At 46.3% G+C, this 16344-nt stretch overlaps 1 protein-coding gene across 1 annotated transcript in view; it reads left to right on the top strand.

Annotated features, from left to right (window-relative positions):
* Positions 1 to 13333: 13333 nt before the first annotated feature.
* The window catches only part of LOC117553466 (fibroblast growth factor 12-like), a gene marked incomplete at its 3' end in the record, with an annotated part of 5065 nt that continues 2054 nt past the window's right edge, over positions 13334 to 16344 (top strand). The window contains 1 exon segment of the mRNA XM_034227399.1: positions 13334 to 15053. Coding sequence (XP_034083290.1) covers positions 14846 to 15053 — 208 coding nt within the window.

Here is a 16344-nt window from a genome sequence, read left to right as displayed (position 1 = left end):
TTCCTTCGAATTTTGCGGATAGGAATGGGTTTTTTGAGTGTTAATCCGCCGTCTGTGTCGGAAAAAGTGTATGAAAACTGAAGTGAATAAATGGGTGAATGAAAAGTTGAATGCGCTTTTTATTGTCACCGGTCTTTTTACGAGGAAATACCTCTAAATTCTATCGGGAGAATTTTAAAATGTCACAACTGAAATGGGCAGTTGAAATTAAAACATTTTGGTAATAAATGTAAGACTGTTAATTAAAGTTTCATTTGAACATGATCACAGCACGGTTTTTTTGTTAGGATGATTATAATGTTGTAAAGAGAGAAGGTAAAAACCCTGTATTAGTTTGGACCTATTTTTCTTCAAATAAACTGAATCCCACCTGTTGGATTGGGATCCTTTAAAAGACACCTGTGCTCTCCTCTCCTGCGTCAAAGGTAAGATTGCACCCTGCCACACACACTTAGGTAGGAGCACACTCCATTTACTGATATCAAAATCCTTCGGGATCGCTTAAACAGATTAAAAAAGAGTTGTCTGAATTGAAACAGCAGTTAATTGAACCTTGGTTCTTCGGGAAGTTAGTAGAGGTGAGATCTTGCTGACGTTGGTGGATCTGAGCCACGCAGCAAACTTACATAGACTCAATAATCTTCGGAAAGGTCAATTAGGAGGTCAGAATAATTTGCCGGAATAAATTAACAGGACCTCTCAATACTCTAAACAGGATATATACCAGAGTAAGAAGGAGGGGTTTGGGGTTAGGTCAGCTGGTCATCTTTTCAGGTCATCTCATTGGGAGACGCAACGCTGGCCAGCAGGAAACCAAACCGGCTCACTTTCCAACAAAAGGTCTCAAGGCCTGCATACCTACACCTCCCCCACAGAGCCATAAAACCCTGTTTACTCCAACCAGCCCAGAATGTTTATAGCCATTTGTAGTCCTTACATTTATGAAAGGATAAAACAGAGAAATCAATATAAAACACAAACACAGGTATTGTCTGAACAGTATTCACTTAACTGCTACTATTGATAAGCACCAGAGAAACCCAAGAGACCTCTCTTAACATCACAACCACTGTAGCTAGATCTAAGTTGAATGCAAATCAGGACATGCTCTCACCTTCCCCCATCTTCCTTTGTCCTCAAAAACACATGTCAACAGGCCCCAAATCCAGCTCACAGTTTTACCCAAATTATTCTCATTTTAAGCTTATCCATAGTTTGCTAACATGAATAAATACAAATATAACTCTACAGTATGTATGTATGTGTATGTATGTGTATGTATGTATGTGTGTGTATGTGTATGTGAGAGTGTGTGTGTGTGTGTGTGTGTATGTATGTGTGTGTATGTATGTATGTGTATGTATGTATGTGTGTGTGAGTGAGAGTGTGTGTGTGTGTGTTTGTATGTGTGTGTGTGTGTGTGTATGTGAGAGTGTGTGTGTGTGTGTGTATGTATGTGTGTGTATGTGTGTATGTGTGTGTATGTATGTATGTCTATGTATGTATGTGTGTGTGTGAGTGAGAGTGTGTGTATGTGTGTGTGAGTGAGAGTGTGTGTGTGTGCGTGTGTGCATTTGTGTGTGCGTGTGCTTGTGTGAGTGTGTATATGTGTATGTGTGTGTGTGTGAGAGTGTGTGTGCATTAGGGCTGAACGATATACCGTGTCATGGCGATAACCGCGGTATGCGCATGCGCGGTATTCACACCGCAGGGACGTGCGGTTTTATTCTTTTTTTTTTTTAAATGCTAACGAACTTTAGCACAGAATTCAAAATAAAGATACCCTTATTACTTATCGAAACTGCACATACAATATATCCGATTAAAGCTGAGACTCCACAGATTATTTAAGTATAGTATCTAAGCGATCCGATCTCGCGACAGGGGAAGCAAACACAGACATCACAACACGTACCTTTTACGGAGCTTCGAGGGAGATCGTCTCACCGTAGCTGTCAATCTGATCAAAAGACATGTTCAATGGCATAAAACGAGAAAGAAAAAACGCGGCTGAATCGGTTGATCCATAGGTTGATAATGTATCTGTGGCTTTGAAGCAATTGTTTATAATCCATAATAAAAATGTTATGTATGTTTTACAGTTAGCTGCTAATGGTAGCCACCAGAGTGTATGCAGCTTCTGGTTTTGGCTACGCGTCACTCTCACTCCTTATTTGGTAATGTATGTGTGAGAGACTGCCGCATTGCCAAGACCGGAAGCAGCAGCCACTCTGGTGGCTACCATTAGCAGCTAACTTTTGCTCTGCGATATTTACATACAAATGGAATTATGGATTATAAATTAAATCATTTTTTTATACGTTTTTTATACGAGACGTTAAAAACCTATGGATTAACCGATTCAGCCACGTTTTTTCTCGTTTTAATGCCATTGAACACGTCTTTTGATCAGATTGACAGCTACGGTGAGACGATCTCCCTAGAAGCTCCGTAAAGGTACGTGTTGTGATGTCTGTGTTTGCTTCCCCTGTCGCGAGTCCGGATCACTCAGTGATGATACTATATACCTAAATAATCTGTGGAACCTCAGCTTTAATCGGATATCTTGTATGTGCAGCTACGATAAGTAATAAGGGTACTTTTATCTTGAGTTCTGTGCCAAAGTGCGTTAGCATTTTTCGCTCAGGGGTAATTTAGATGCTTCTTATGAGACTTGTGTTTTGTTTTGGTATAAAATGGTTTGTATCATCAGTTAGCTGAGATTATTTCCGTTAATCTGGTATAACACATTAATAGGTTCTTAAATATTACGATCCCCTGAGACACAGTGTCGTGAAAAAAAAAAGTAAAGTACACGCCGGGACTTTGGGGCTTAACAGGTTAAAAAAACGCAATATATACCGCAGGGGGGGGGAATCGTGATGTCAGTTTTTTTCAATACCGTGCAGCCTGCGTGTGTGTTTGTGTGTGCTTGTCTGTGTGTGTGTGAGTGTGTGTATGTGTGTGTGCTTGTGTGAGTGTGTATAAGTGTATGTGTGTGAGTGTGTGTGGGTGTGTGCTTGTCTGTGTGTGTGCTTGTGTGTGTGTGTGTGTGTGCTTGTGTGTGTGTGAGAGTGTGTGCGTGTGTGTTTGTGTGTGTGTGTGTGCTTGTCTGTGGGTGTGCTTGTCTGTGTGTGTGTGCTTGTGTGTGTGTTTGTTTTTGAGAGTGTGTGTGTTTGCGCTTGTGTGTGTGTGTGTGTGTGTGAGAGTGTGTGTGTGTGTCTTTGTGTTTCAGTAAACAAATCCCTTTTTAAATGCTGTTTCTAAAATACATCTTAGTGATTTAAAGTGAGTGTCCTGTAGCTGTTAGTGCATGTAAACGGTCTGCAGAGGCTAAAATCCCAAAGTTCTGGTGACATCATTACGTAGCCCTCGCGCTCCCATTGGTTGGCTCTGGGCTCTGACTTTTTTTATGAAAATGTTAAAGAGGCCCTGTTCTGCTCCTTGTTGCGCTCCTATTGGCTAGCGCTCCAACACATTGCATGTGATAGGCTAAATAATAATACAATTAAACAACCTTTTTTTTTTATATTGCAGGATAGGGCTTTCGTGCTGCATTCAATGGATGTGGAAATAGTCAGATAAATGAGTTCCTTAAAGGGGACCTATCATGCAAAATGCACTTTTTGATGTCTTGTATACATAAATGTGTGTCCCTGGTGCATCCCCCGTGTGTCCCCGCTGTGTCCCCGCTGTGTCTCCGGTGTCCCCCCGGTGCGTCCCCGGTGTGTCCCCGGTGTGTGTCCCCGGTGTGTCCCCGGTGTGTGTCCCCCCGGTGTGTGTGTGTCCTGTGTGTCCCCGGTGTGTCCCCAGTGTGTGTCTCCCCGGTGTGTCCCCGCTGTGTCTCCGGTGTCCCCCCGGTGTGTCTCCGGTGTCCCCCCCCGGTGTCCCCCCGGTGTCCCCCCGGTGTGTCCCCCGGTGTGTCCCCGGTGTGTCCCCGGTGTGTCCCCCGTGTGTCCCCCGAGTTCCCCGGTGTGTCCCCGGTGTGTCCCCCGAGTTCCCCGGTGTGTCCCCGGTGTGTCCCCCGAGTTCCCCGGTGCGTCCCCGGTGTGTCCCCCGAGTTCCCCGGTGCGTCCCCGGTGTGTCCCCCGAGTTCCCCCGGTGTGTCCCCCGGTGTGTCCCCGGTGTGTCCCCCGTGTGTCCCCCGTGTGTCCCCAGTGTGTCCCCCGAGTTCCCCGGTGCGTCCCCGGTGTGTCCCCCGAGTTCCCCGGTGCGTCCCCGGTGTGTCCCCCGAGTTCCCCGGTGTGTCCCCCGAGTTCCCCGGTGCGTCCCCGGTGTGTGTCCCGAGTTCCCCGGTGCGTCCCCGGTGTGTCCCCCGGTGTGTCCCCGGTGTGTCCCCCGAGTTCCCCGGTGCGTCCCCGGTGTGTGTCCCGAGTTCCCCGGTGCGTCCCCGGTGTGTCCCCCGAGTTCCCTGGTGCGTCCCCGGTGTCCCCCCCGAGTTCCCCGGTGTGTGTCCGGTGTGTGTCCCGAGTTCCCCGGTGCGTGTCCGGTGTGTGTCCCGAGTTCCCCGGTGCGTCCCCGGTGTGTCCCCCGAGTTCCCCGGTGTGTCCCCGGTGTGTCCCCGAGTTCCCCGGTGCGTCCCCGGTGTGTCCCCCGAGTTCCCCGGTGTGTCCCCCGAGTTCCCCGGTGCGTCCCCGGTGTGTGTCCCGAGTTCCCCGGTGCGTCCCCGGTGTGTCCCCCGGTGTGTCCCCCGGTGTGTCCCCGGTGTGTCCCCCGAGTTCCCCGGTGCGTCCCCGGTGTGTGTCCCGAGTTCCCCGGTGCGTCCCCGGTGTGTCCCCCGAGTTCCCTGGTGCGTCCCCGGTGTCCCCCCCGAGTTCCCCGGTGTGTGTCCGGTGTGTGTCCCGAGTTCCCCGGTGCGTGTCCGGTGTGTGTCCCGAGTTCCCCGGTGCGTCCCCGGTGTGTCCCCCGAGTTCCCCGGTGTGTCCCCGGTGTGTCCCCGAGTTCCCCGGTGCGTCCCCGGTGTGTCCCCCGAGTTCCCCGGTGTGTCCCCGGTGTGTCCCCGAGTTCCCCGGTGCGTCCCCGGTGTGTCCCCCGAGTTCCCCGGTGTGTCGGGGAACTCACGCAGCATCAGGAAATAAACCCCTCTCTTTTCCTCCGTACCCAAAACTCTAAAAACGGGGAACAACGGAGCTGATCCAGATTTGCGTCCGATATGACGTAATATCTGAAATGTGGACCCACGGCTTTTTTTGCTCCCGATCCGATTCCGATCATTTGATTTTGACAATCTGCCGATACCGATTTTTCCCGATCCGATCTTTATGCATTAAGAGAAAAAAAAGGAAGAAAGCATTCAAGTTGTCCCTTAAGGTTATTTTTGTATTTAAATGACAGTACCCAACTATCCATTCTATCCAACATGGATATAGCTTCTTTTGTTCACAGCAGCATTGGATCAAAACTAAATAAAGCTTCTCAGTGGTCCGCCACAAAATAACCATGTAAACAAATTGAGTGCAGAAAGTGCAGTAACAAAACAAAACTAACTCTACTGGAAAGAGGTAGCTGGACTCGCTTCACACGTTCACATTCAGTCACAAATAATAAAATGAAAATGTGGCTTAGTGCAGAATTCTAGCCTTAAGACGAACTAGTCTAGTAATAACGCAATGAACAACAGCAGCTTAACATAACATGAATAAACAAAGTATTATATTTCCATCTTACTGGAGTAACACAATTCAATAGTAATCAGCAGCGAACCACTTCAACACGTGTGTTTCGGTGAATTCACGGCATTCATTTAGTTATTCTACAGTATTGTTGTTTTTTAGTTATTTGTTAATGTAACCCAATTTGTGTTCTTTGAAATTGAAAAGGATATCGCATTGTGTTTGTTACTTTCGTTGCAGTTGTAAATGTCTTAAGTGTAATTTGTCTTGGCTTCCTATTTATGGACATGCTTTTATTTTGAAGGAGAGGTAGCGCTGTTGACAGGAAGTTGTTGTTGCTATGGAAACAACGTGACGGAGATTAACGGAGAAAAGTAATATCTACATATAAAGACGGAGAAAGTAAACGATAACGTTTATGGTTAAGTGTTAGCACCCCGAAGAGGCTCAAGCTTTTACGTTGATATTGGAGATTTCAATAAATTCAATTTGAAAAAAAAGGGGGGAAAAAATGAAAAAACAAACAATCGTGTTAGATTGGTCGTGTTGAACGTAGCTCTGTTCTTTCCACCACGCGGAACCTCCCTCTCGCAAACATTGCATCTGGCTGTTACACTGCCTTCGCTTTCAATTTTATAATACTTTCAAACTGCTGACATTTTCTCTGTCCCGAGTCACCAGCTGAACGTAGCCTCTCGTTAGCTGCTACTATTAGACACTGCGCCCACTCTGTTGCTTTGAGAGGAAGAACCAGGTCTGAAAACAAGCCCAACAGAAGCAACACATGATGTTGAGTCATTTTAAACCAAAACCAAGGCCTCAGGATGACTTTAAGATGTAAACATGGTCATTTTTGTTTTGTAACATTAAATAAAATAATTTTTTTAAGGATTCCCGATCCCCGATCTTTTTCTCCCGATTCGGATCTTTTAAAAATCACGTGATCGGCTCCGATCCCCGATCGGGGGGGAGCGGGGGCGGTGTGAGGGAGGGTGGGGGCGGGGGCGGTGTGAGGGAGGGTGGGGCGGGGGGCGGTGTGAGGGGGGGGCGGGGGCGGTGTGAGGGAGGGTGGGGCGGGGGCGGTGTGAGGGGGGGCGGGGGCGGTGTGAGGGAGGGTGGGGGCGGGGGCGGTGTGAGGGAGGGCGGGGGCGGTGTGAGGGAGGGTGGGGGCGGGGGCGGTGTGAGGGAGGGCGGGGGCGGTGTGAGGGAAGGTGGGGGGCGGGGGCGGTGTGAGGGGGGTGGGGGGGGGGGGTGTGTGGCGTGCTGCAGCAGCAGTCTGCTCTGCACGCAGGCTTCCTCCATGTGTACAGTAAAACAAACTGGTGGTGTGACCAATGGCCATTTACAATTGTTAATACTATTACTATTATTAGCATGAGTATTCTGGTTGAAACTAAGCCAGAAAAAAAAAAAAAAACATAAATAATAATAAATATATAAATAAAATCGATTTTTAAAAATAATATTCGATGATGGAGACTGTAACGATTAATCGAATAATCGAATAATCGCTGACATCCCTACTTTAAAGCTGTATACCCAAATCAGCACTTTAGAAACAGGAAGTGAAATAGAGGGATGTGAGGCGTGGCTAGAATCTGTTTGGTGTTTGGAGCAAAACACTTGGTAGACATGTTTTTATATATGTGTATGTGTGAGACCCCTGAGACCCCTGGCCTAGAGAAAGCCTGATAGGCGACCTTTAAGGTCTAAATGCACTCGAGGCGGATGAGAAACATGTAGGTGTAGTTTGTTCTTCAGCACATATTTATTTAGCGTCCATGAAGTTTGGTCAGAGCGGAGCACGACTCCTGACTTTTCCTGTGTTTTATATCTGTTGTCATTTATTGTCTTTTATGTGTTTTTATTACATGTACTGCACAGCACTTTGGCGCGACCAAAAATCGCTTTTAAATGTGCTTTATAAATAAAACTTGATTTGATTTGATTCACTTTAAGAGGAAAAGCTCATCGAGACGAATGGAGTCAGAAAAACGTGACTCTCAGAGGAGCACCTGAACGCACCGTCGCTCTGTGAGCTGCTGTAGTTTTGATCAAAAACAGAGACGCTTTTATTTTAGTACAAGATTTAAATCACTCTGAATATTCTGAGTTTGCTGCGTGTACTTTTATGTACTTTTTATCTGTGTACTTTATGAGTACTCTGTGTACTCTCATGATGGTTGAAGTCTCCCTCTGATGAGGCCAAAACACTTCACAGACAGGTCCACTTTCAGACGTCCGTGACTAAAATCCTTCATCCGGTTGAATATAGTTAAAAAAACACCAATGGATCATTAAAGTTCAAGAAAGGATGGTTTGCAGAAACAAAAACGGTCTTTTCTTCAAATCCTGTATGTTTTCATATCGCAATGTCAGTGTTTTCCAATATCGTGCAGCACTAGTGTGTGTGTGTGTGTGTGTGTGTGTGTGTGTGTGAGTGTGTGTGGTTCAGGTGTGTAAAAGAAAAATTATAAAGAAAAATAACATTAAAATAAATTTACAAAATCACAACCGTTTTTCTATGAATTTTCACTCAAACTGCATCGTTAACGTTCACTGGGCTATGTGATGATCAGTCAGTGATGAAGGTGCTCTCCCTCCTCCTCCTCCTCCTCCTCCTCCTCCTCCTCCTCCTCCTCCTCCTCCTCCTCCTCCTCCTCCTCCTCTCTGCAGGTAAAGGACGCAAATACTCTGAAAAATAATGAAACAGCTGACCCGGTTATTCCTGTATATCAGGCCTACATTCAGCCGCGGTGCGTTCACTGTCACTGTGACTCAGTGGTGCGTTCACTGTCACTGTGACTCAGTGGTGCGTTCACTGTCACTGTGACTCAGTGGTGCGTTCAGGGACACTGTGACTCAGTGGTGCGTTCACTGTCACTGTGACTCAGTGGTGCGTTCACTGTCACTGTGACTCAGTGGTGCGTTCACTGTCACTGTGACTCAGTGGTGCGTTCACTGTCACTGTGACTCAGTGGTGCGTTCAGGGACACTGTGACTCAGTGTTGCGTTCAGGGACACTGTGACTCAGTGTTGCGTTCTGGGACACTGTGACTCAGTGATGCGTTCAGGGACACTGTGACTCAGTGGTGCGTTCAGGGACACTGTGACTCAGTGGTGCGTTCACTGACACTGTGACTCAGTGGTGCGTTCAGGGACACTGTGACTCAGTGTTGCGTTCAGGGACACTGTGACTCAGTGGTGCGTTCAGGGACACTGCGAGTCAGTGGTGCGTTCAGGGACACTGACTCAGTGGTGCGTTCAGGGACACTGTGACTCAGTGGTGCTTAACACTGACACTGTGACTCAGTGGTGCGTTCAGGGAGACTGTGACTCAGTGGTGCGTTCAGGGACACTGTGACTCAGTGGTGCGTTCAGGGACACTGTGACTCAGTGGTGCGTTCAGAGACACTGTGACTCAGTGGTGCGTTCACTGACACTGTGACTCAGTGGTGCGTTCAGGAACACTGTGAATCAGTGGTGCGTTCACTGACACTGTGACTCAGTGGTGCGTTCACTGACACTGTGACTCAGTGGTGTATTCAGGGACACTGTGACTCAGTGGTGCGTTCAGGGACACTGTGACTCAGTGGTGCGTTCACTGACACTGACTCAGTGGTGCGTTCACTGACACTGTGACTCAATGGTGCGTTCAGGGACACTGTGACTCAGTGGTGCGTTCAGGGACACTGTGACTCAGTGGTGAGTTCAGGGACACTGTGACTCAGTGGTGCGTTCACTGACACTGTGACTCAGTGGTGCGTTCACTGACACTGTGACTCAGTGGTGCGTTCACTGACACTGTGACTCAGTGGTGCGTTCACTGACACTGTGACTCAGTGGTGCGTTCACTGACACTGTGACTCAGTGGTGCGTTCAGCGACACTGTGACTCAGTGGTGCGTTCAGGGACACTGTGACTCAGTGGTGCGTTCAGGGACACTGTGACTCAGTGGTGCGTTCACTGACACTGTGACTCAGTGGTGCGTTCACTGACACTGTGACTCAGTGGTGCGTTCAGGGACACTGTGACTCAGTGGTGCGTTCAGCGACACTGTGACTCAGTGGTGCGTTCACTGACACTGTGACTCAGTGGTGCGTTCAGGGACACTGTGACTCAGTGGTGCGTTCAGCGACACTGTGACTCAGTGGTGCGTTCACTGACACTGTGACTCAGTGGTGCGTTCAGGGACACTGTGACTCAGTGGTGCGTTCACTGACACTGTGACTCAGTGGTGCGTTCAGCGACACTGTGACTCAGTGGTGCGTTCAGGGACACTGTGACTCAGTGGTGCGTTCAGCGACACTGTGACTCTGGTGCGTTCACTGTCATCAAAGTGACTGCAGAAAGGTCCAGGTTACTCTTACAGTCTCTGATTAATCAGGAACGCCGGTCAGGAAACGGGAGCGAAGTCGGAGGATGCATTTGAATAATTATAGATTATCTATATAATATTTTAGTTATTTTTAATTCATTTTTGTATATTATTTATATTTTTAGGATTTTTTAAAATATTTTTTCTATTTCATAGTTTATGTTTTTTTTTTTTTTCACGTATTATTTTAGTTTTTCAATTATTTTAAAATGATCTAGTATTTAAAAATATTATAATATGATTTGTAAGCGGATCTCCGCTGCTTACGTCCTGATGTTCATCTGCTTCTGTAAATATCTCCTTTAGAGCTGAATGCATGAGTCTGGTCTGATTCTCCTCCTCAGATTTCTCCACTGATTCCTGCTGATCTCAGACCTGAAGCTGATCTCAGACCTGAAGCTGATCTCAGACCTGAAGCTGATCTCAGACCTGAAGCTGATCTCAGACCTGAAGCTGATCTCAGACCTGAAGCTGATCTCAGACCTGAAGCTGATCTCAGACCTGAAGCTGATCTCAGACCTGAAGCTCATCTCAGACCTGAAGCTCATCTCAGACCTGAAGCTGATCTCAGACCTGAAGCTGATCTCAGACCTGAAGCTGATCTCAGACCTGAAGCTCATCTCAGACCTGAAGCTCATCTCAGACCTGAAGCTGATCTCAGACCTGAAGCTGATCTCAGACCTGAAGCTGATCTGATCTCAGACCTGAAGCTCATCTCAGACCTGAAGCTGATCTCAGACCTGAAGCTGATCTCAGACCTGAAGCTCATCTCAGACCTGAAGCTGATCTCAGACCTGAAGCTGATCTCAGACCTGAAGCTGATCTCAGACCTGAAGCTGATCTCAGACCTGAAGCTGATCTCAGATCTGAAGCTGATCTCAGATCTGAAGCTGATCTCAGACCTGAAGCTGAACTGATGCTGATCTCAGACCTGAAGCTCATCTCAGACCTGAAGCTGATCTCAGACCTGAAGCTGATCTCAGATCTGAAGCTGATCTCAGATCTGAAGCTGATCTCAGACCTGAAGCTGATCTCAGACCTGAAGCTGATCTCAGATCTGAAGCTGATCTCAGACCTGAAGCTGATCTGAAGCTGATCTCAGACCTGAAGCTGATCTCAGATCTGAATCTGATCTCAGACCTGAAGCTGATCTCAGACCTGAAGCTGATCTCAGACCTGAAGCTCATCTCAGATCTGAAGCTGATCTCAGACCTGAAGCTGATCTGAAGCTGATCTCAGACCTGAAGCTGATCTCAGACCTGAAGCTGATCTGAATCTGATCTCAGACCTGAAGCTGATCTCAGACCTGAAGCTGATCTCAGATCTGTTCCTGCAGAGAGTCTGAAGTTTATGTAACGTTGCAGTCTCAGACAGGAAGTCGTGATCATCAGAGCGAGAGACTCTTTCTGCAGAACTAGGTCGAACATCTTATTTGAACAAGCTTTTAACATGCAGTGAAGGCACCGTGAGACGAGAGGACTGATATTTCTGATCCTCTCACCTGCACCATGCTTCACACTGAGTGATTGTAGTTGAATGATTGACATCCTCTCATTGCACCAGAAACACGCGTTGATTGAAGAGCTGCTTCTTCACAGCTTCCACTCTGAATACCTGCGTGTTCGTCTCTAACAGATAGACCGGGACGATCCTTACCTTCAGGTGTTGCCCATGTTCCTACTGTAGGGGTCGTACAGGAACGCTGTTTTTAAATGACTGGTTTTGTCCAGTTTGTAGAAGAAAATGTTCTGAAAGAAGCTTCGAGAAGGTGTGTTTGCACATTAGTGAAATATAAAATGTAATGTATGAACAGAAGATATAAATGTGTGTTATCAAAAGCTAGTTTGATCTGATCAGATAGTTTGTTACACCTCTATACGCTAGGGTTAGCTCACATTAGCTTACCCTAACCCTGTTTCTGTCAGTTAGCCGTTAGCTGCGTCACTTGTCAGTCTCCTGGCCTGGAGGACTCTGGTCTGCACGGAGCTCTTCAAAATGAGACACAAGAGACTAAACAAGTCTTCTTCTTGCTTTCAGAACATACGAAGTGTTTGTGTTGAAGCTAACGCTAGCTAAACAAAAGTGTAAAAGTAAAAAGTTCTTCTAGTCTGATTTATATTATGAAAACAAAGTTGGACTGTAATCAGATTTACAGAAACCGAGACTGAAAAACGTCTTGAATCTGATCTCCTTCGTAGTTCATTCCTTATGTATGCTTTAGCTAATGCTAGCTTAACCAAATGCTAAGCGGTAGTGCATTATATGTCCTTCTCCTGGATTGGAGGACCCTTACTAACATGAAGCCCATCCAAAATGAGACTCCTAAACAAGTGTTAAATCTCATCTCATTCGTAGTTCATACCGCCAAGTGTTAGTGTTGAAGCTAACGCTAGCTAAACAAAAAGTCAGAAGCTTTCTTTGGTAGTTTTTGTCCGTTAGCTTTGGCTAGCTGATTTACATAAAGCAGAGACGACAAAGACACGCAGACGAGTCTCATCTTAAATCTTGAAATCCTGAATCTCATTCCCTCGTAGTTCATACCTCCATGTGTTGGTGTTAGCTATAGCTAAAGCGCTCAGGTCAGAGTCATTCCGGTTCAGATGAAGCCCAGAAAGAGACAAAGAAAAGTCTTAAATCTTTTCTCAGTTGTAGTACAAATGTGTTTGTGCTAAAGCTAACGCTAGCTAAACCAAAATGCTACGTCTTCTTCTTCTTCTGTTGTTTTTGTTTACATTTAATCCGCACTGGTGAAGTAAACAACCCTTCATTCCAACTGGAGCACCGCTTTGTACATTTAGAAAACAAAGACACAAATATCAGATACATTTTTTGTTAATCTTGTTCAGACCTCGATGTGTTTGTGTGGGCGAGCTAAACTAACGTTGCATAGGTAAACACGTTATTCTTCTTCAGTGTTTTTTTTATTATTTTATCCTGGAAACTCGTCTAAAGCGTCTAAATGTTCTTAGGTGTCCGTTGGCTAAATGGAAATCAAGTGTTTTAAGGGGTTCATCATCATATCCTACAGTGTGCATCCAGGCCCTGTCTACTCCAACAGAGCAACCTAAATACATGAGAGATAGGAAAGGAACCCCCAAAAGCGCAGATATGAGACGGAAATCCCCCTGAAATCACACTGGATTGTGTCTGAGCCTCTGGAAACGACTGGTGTGTACATGGAGCATTCAGTGAAGGGAGCAAACATCAGGCGGAGGAATATTTTTAGGATCTTCTTCCAGCGCTGTCTCTCTCTCTCTCTGTTATCTCTCAGCCTCTCATCATTCAGAGAGGAGGAGGAGGAGGAGGAGGAGGAGGAGGAGGAGGAGGAGGAGGAGGAGGAGGAGACAGAGCAGAAACACTGGCAGTGTGTAATCTGCTGCTGGATTCTCTCCGTGGGATTATCTGCAATTTCCTCTGGGTTTTTATGGACGTTTCCTTCTTTCTTTTACCGCGTTTTTGTCGATTCGTTGAAGTCGTTGGACGTGTGATTGCACGACAAGACGTAACATCCCGAGAGACTTCATTCATTGCCGGAGCGTCAGTACTTGAACGCACCATCCGAAGGAGAGAGAATCCCGCCTGCAGCCATGTGCGTCTAAAGAAAAACTTAAATGGAAACGGATGAATCCCCCAGCATGCTTTGTGGCTTTTTCTCTGGGTTAAAAAGCAAGGAGTCGTGTTTGAAGCGAAGAAGGTTTCAACTTCCAAACTCCTGATTTATTCATCCAGAGTCCATCAATAATTAAAGGCTACAAAGTCGACAAGCAGAGCGTTCAGACCCTCCGACTGCAGAGAATCCAACTTCCTGCACTTTGAGGACCAAACGTGCAAAAATAAAAACACGTTTCTGCACTTTTTAAAAAACGGATTCAACAATTCTTCAGATTAGTCTGACGTGTTGTCGCTTAATCTGCTGTAGAGACGCTTCAGGATGTCGGCCAATAAATAATGAAAAATGTTTATTATTTCCTGATCTGTCTTATTAAGATGAGATAAGATGAGAAGTACTTTATTGATCCCAATGTGGGAAATGTTTGCAGTTCAGCAGCTTAAAAATACAAGGCATTGAACATTAGAGAAATAAAAAGACTAGAAGTAAACCATTCAAAATGTAAACACAAATAGAAATAAAATAGCATTACAAAAGGACTTTATTCTCGCTCAGTCATCGAAAACCCTCCGAAGAAATGTCGTCTGAGAGGAAACCAACGTGCTTCAAACCCTAAGGATGTACTTTCTTTCATCCTAATGTTTTTTAAGTCATCTTCTCTTGAAATCCGGACATGTGACTCAGCTGCGTCTCAACGTTTCTCCCCATGGAGCGACCGTAACACCTTCAAGACTCAAGACTCAAGGCTTTTATTGTCATTCGTACTGAGCTACAGTTTAGATATGGCAATGAAATCTGAGGCTCCTCCAACAGAGAAACACAATATAACAGATCAAATTGTAAATACAAATACAATAGAATATAAATAGTGCAGTAAGAGTCTATATACAAGTGATAGGAATATAATGTATTAGATACATAATGAGTAAGTTGCAAACAGATGGATGTTCGTCACAGAGTGCAGGTGTTTAACAGTCTTACGGCCTGTGGGATGAAACTGTCTCTGAGTCTGGTGGCTTTAAATATGATGTATTTATTTCAACAAGGACCATGCCTACAAACACATTCATCTCAGAAAAGAGAAGAGATTAATTAAGCCAGATTTGAGCTAATAGCTACCTTCCATCTGCAGTCCTTTTCGACCTGACCTTTCAGCCTCGCTGCCGTTTCCTATCGGACATGTTTGGTGTTTTTCACTGAAGAAGCGAGCGTCCTCAGAGGTTTGTTCCTCTGGTTCTCGGGGAGATGGCGGCGGCCATCGCCAGCTCCCTGATCCGACAGAGGCGTCAGGCCCGAGAAAACAACACAGAGAAAGTGACCACCAACAACAAGAGGAGGACGAGTCCCAGCAAAGACAAAGACCCGCGGTCTCTGTGTGAGAGACACATCTTCAGCGTCTTCAGCAAGGTGCGCTTCTGCAGCGGCAAGAAGAGGCCGGTCAGACGGAAACCAGGTGACCAGAACACATCAGAATCAAATCAGAATGCATAGAGTGGTGGTTGCAAGATCTCACATTCACCCGACAACTCAGCGTCCATAAGGTCTGTGGTTAAAACTGATTGATCCTCCACGAGATTAAATACGTCAGTAAATACTTTTTCACCCACTGGTGGATTTAACATCGGAGATTGCTAACAAGTGTCTAAATGACATGACTAAACGCCATCACGCCCAACATTAGCCTCCTTTAGCTTAGCAGTGGTGACGTGAAGACATGTGACCGTGCTGTAGTTCCTTTATAGCCCAACATTAGCCACCTTTAGCTTAGCGGTGGTGACGTGAAGTCATGTGACCGTGCTGTAGTTCCTTTATAGCCCAACATTAGCCTCCTTTAGCTTAGCGGTGGTGACGTGAAGTCATGTGACCGTGCTGTAGTTCCTTTATAGCCCAACATTAGCCGCCTTTAGCTTAGCGGTGGTGACGTGAAGTCATGTGACCGTGCTGTAGTTCCTTTATAGCCCAACATTAGCCTCCTTTAGCTTAGCGGTGGTGACGTGAAGTCATGTGACCGTGCTGTAGTTCCTTTATAGCCCAACATTAGCCTCCTTTAGCTTAGCGGTGGTGACGTGAAGTCATGTGACCGTGCTGTAGTTCCTTTATAGCCCAACATTAGCCTCCTTTAGCTTAGCGGTGGTGACGTGAAGTCATGTGACCGTGCTGTAGTTCTTTTATAGCCCACCATTAGCCTCCTTTAGCTTAGCGGTGGTGACGTGAAGTCATGTTACCGTGCTGTAGTTCCTTTATAGCCCAACATTAGCCTCCTTTAGCTTAGCGGTGGTGACGTGAAGTCATGTGACCGTGCTGTAGTTCCTTTATAGCCCAACATTAGCCTCCTTTAGCTTAGCGGTGGTGACGTGCAGTCATGTGACCGTGCTGTAGTTCCTTTATAGCCTAACATTAGCCACCTTTAGCTTAGCGGTGGTGACGTGAAGTCATGTGACCGTGCTGTAGTTCCTTTATAGCCCAACATTAGCCTCCTTTAGCTTAGCGGTGGTGACGTGCAGTCATGTGACCGTGCTGTAGTTCCTTTATAGCCCAACATTAGCCACCTTTAGCTTAGCGGTGGTGACGTGAAGTCATGTGACCGTGCTGTAGTTCCTTTATAGCCCAACATTAGCCTCCTTTAGCTTAGCGGTGGTGACGTGAAGTCATGTGACCGTGCTGTAGTTCCTTTATAGCCCAACATTAGCCACCTTTAGCTTAGCGGTGGTGACGTGAAGTCATGTGACCGTGCTGTAGTTCCT

Source organism: Gymnodraco acuticeps, unplaced genomic scaffold (assembly GCF_902827175.1).
Source record: "Gymnodraco acuticeps unplaced genomic scaffold, fGymAcu1.1, whole genome shotgun sequence".
NCBI classification, from domain to species: domain Eukaryota; kingdom Metazoa; phylum Chordata; class Actinopteri; order Perciformes; family Bathydraconidae; genus Gymnodraco; species Gymnodraco acuticeps.
The sequence above is the reverse complement of the archived record's forward strand: the minus strand, read 5'-3'. Positions and strand labels throughout refer to the sequence as shown.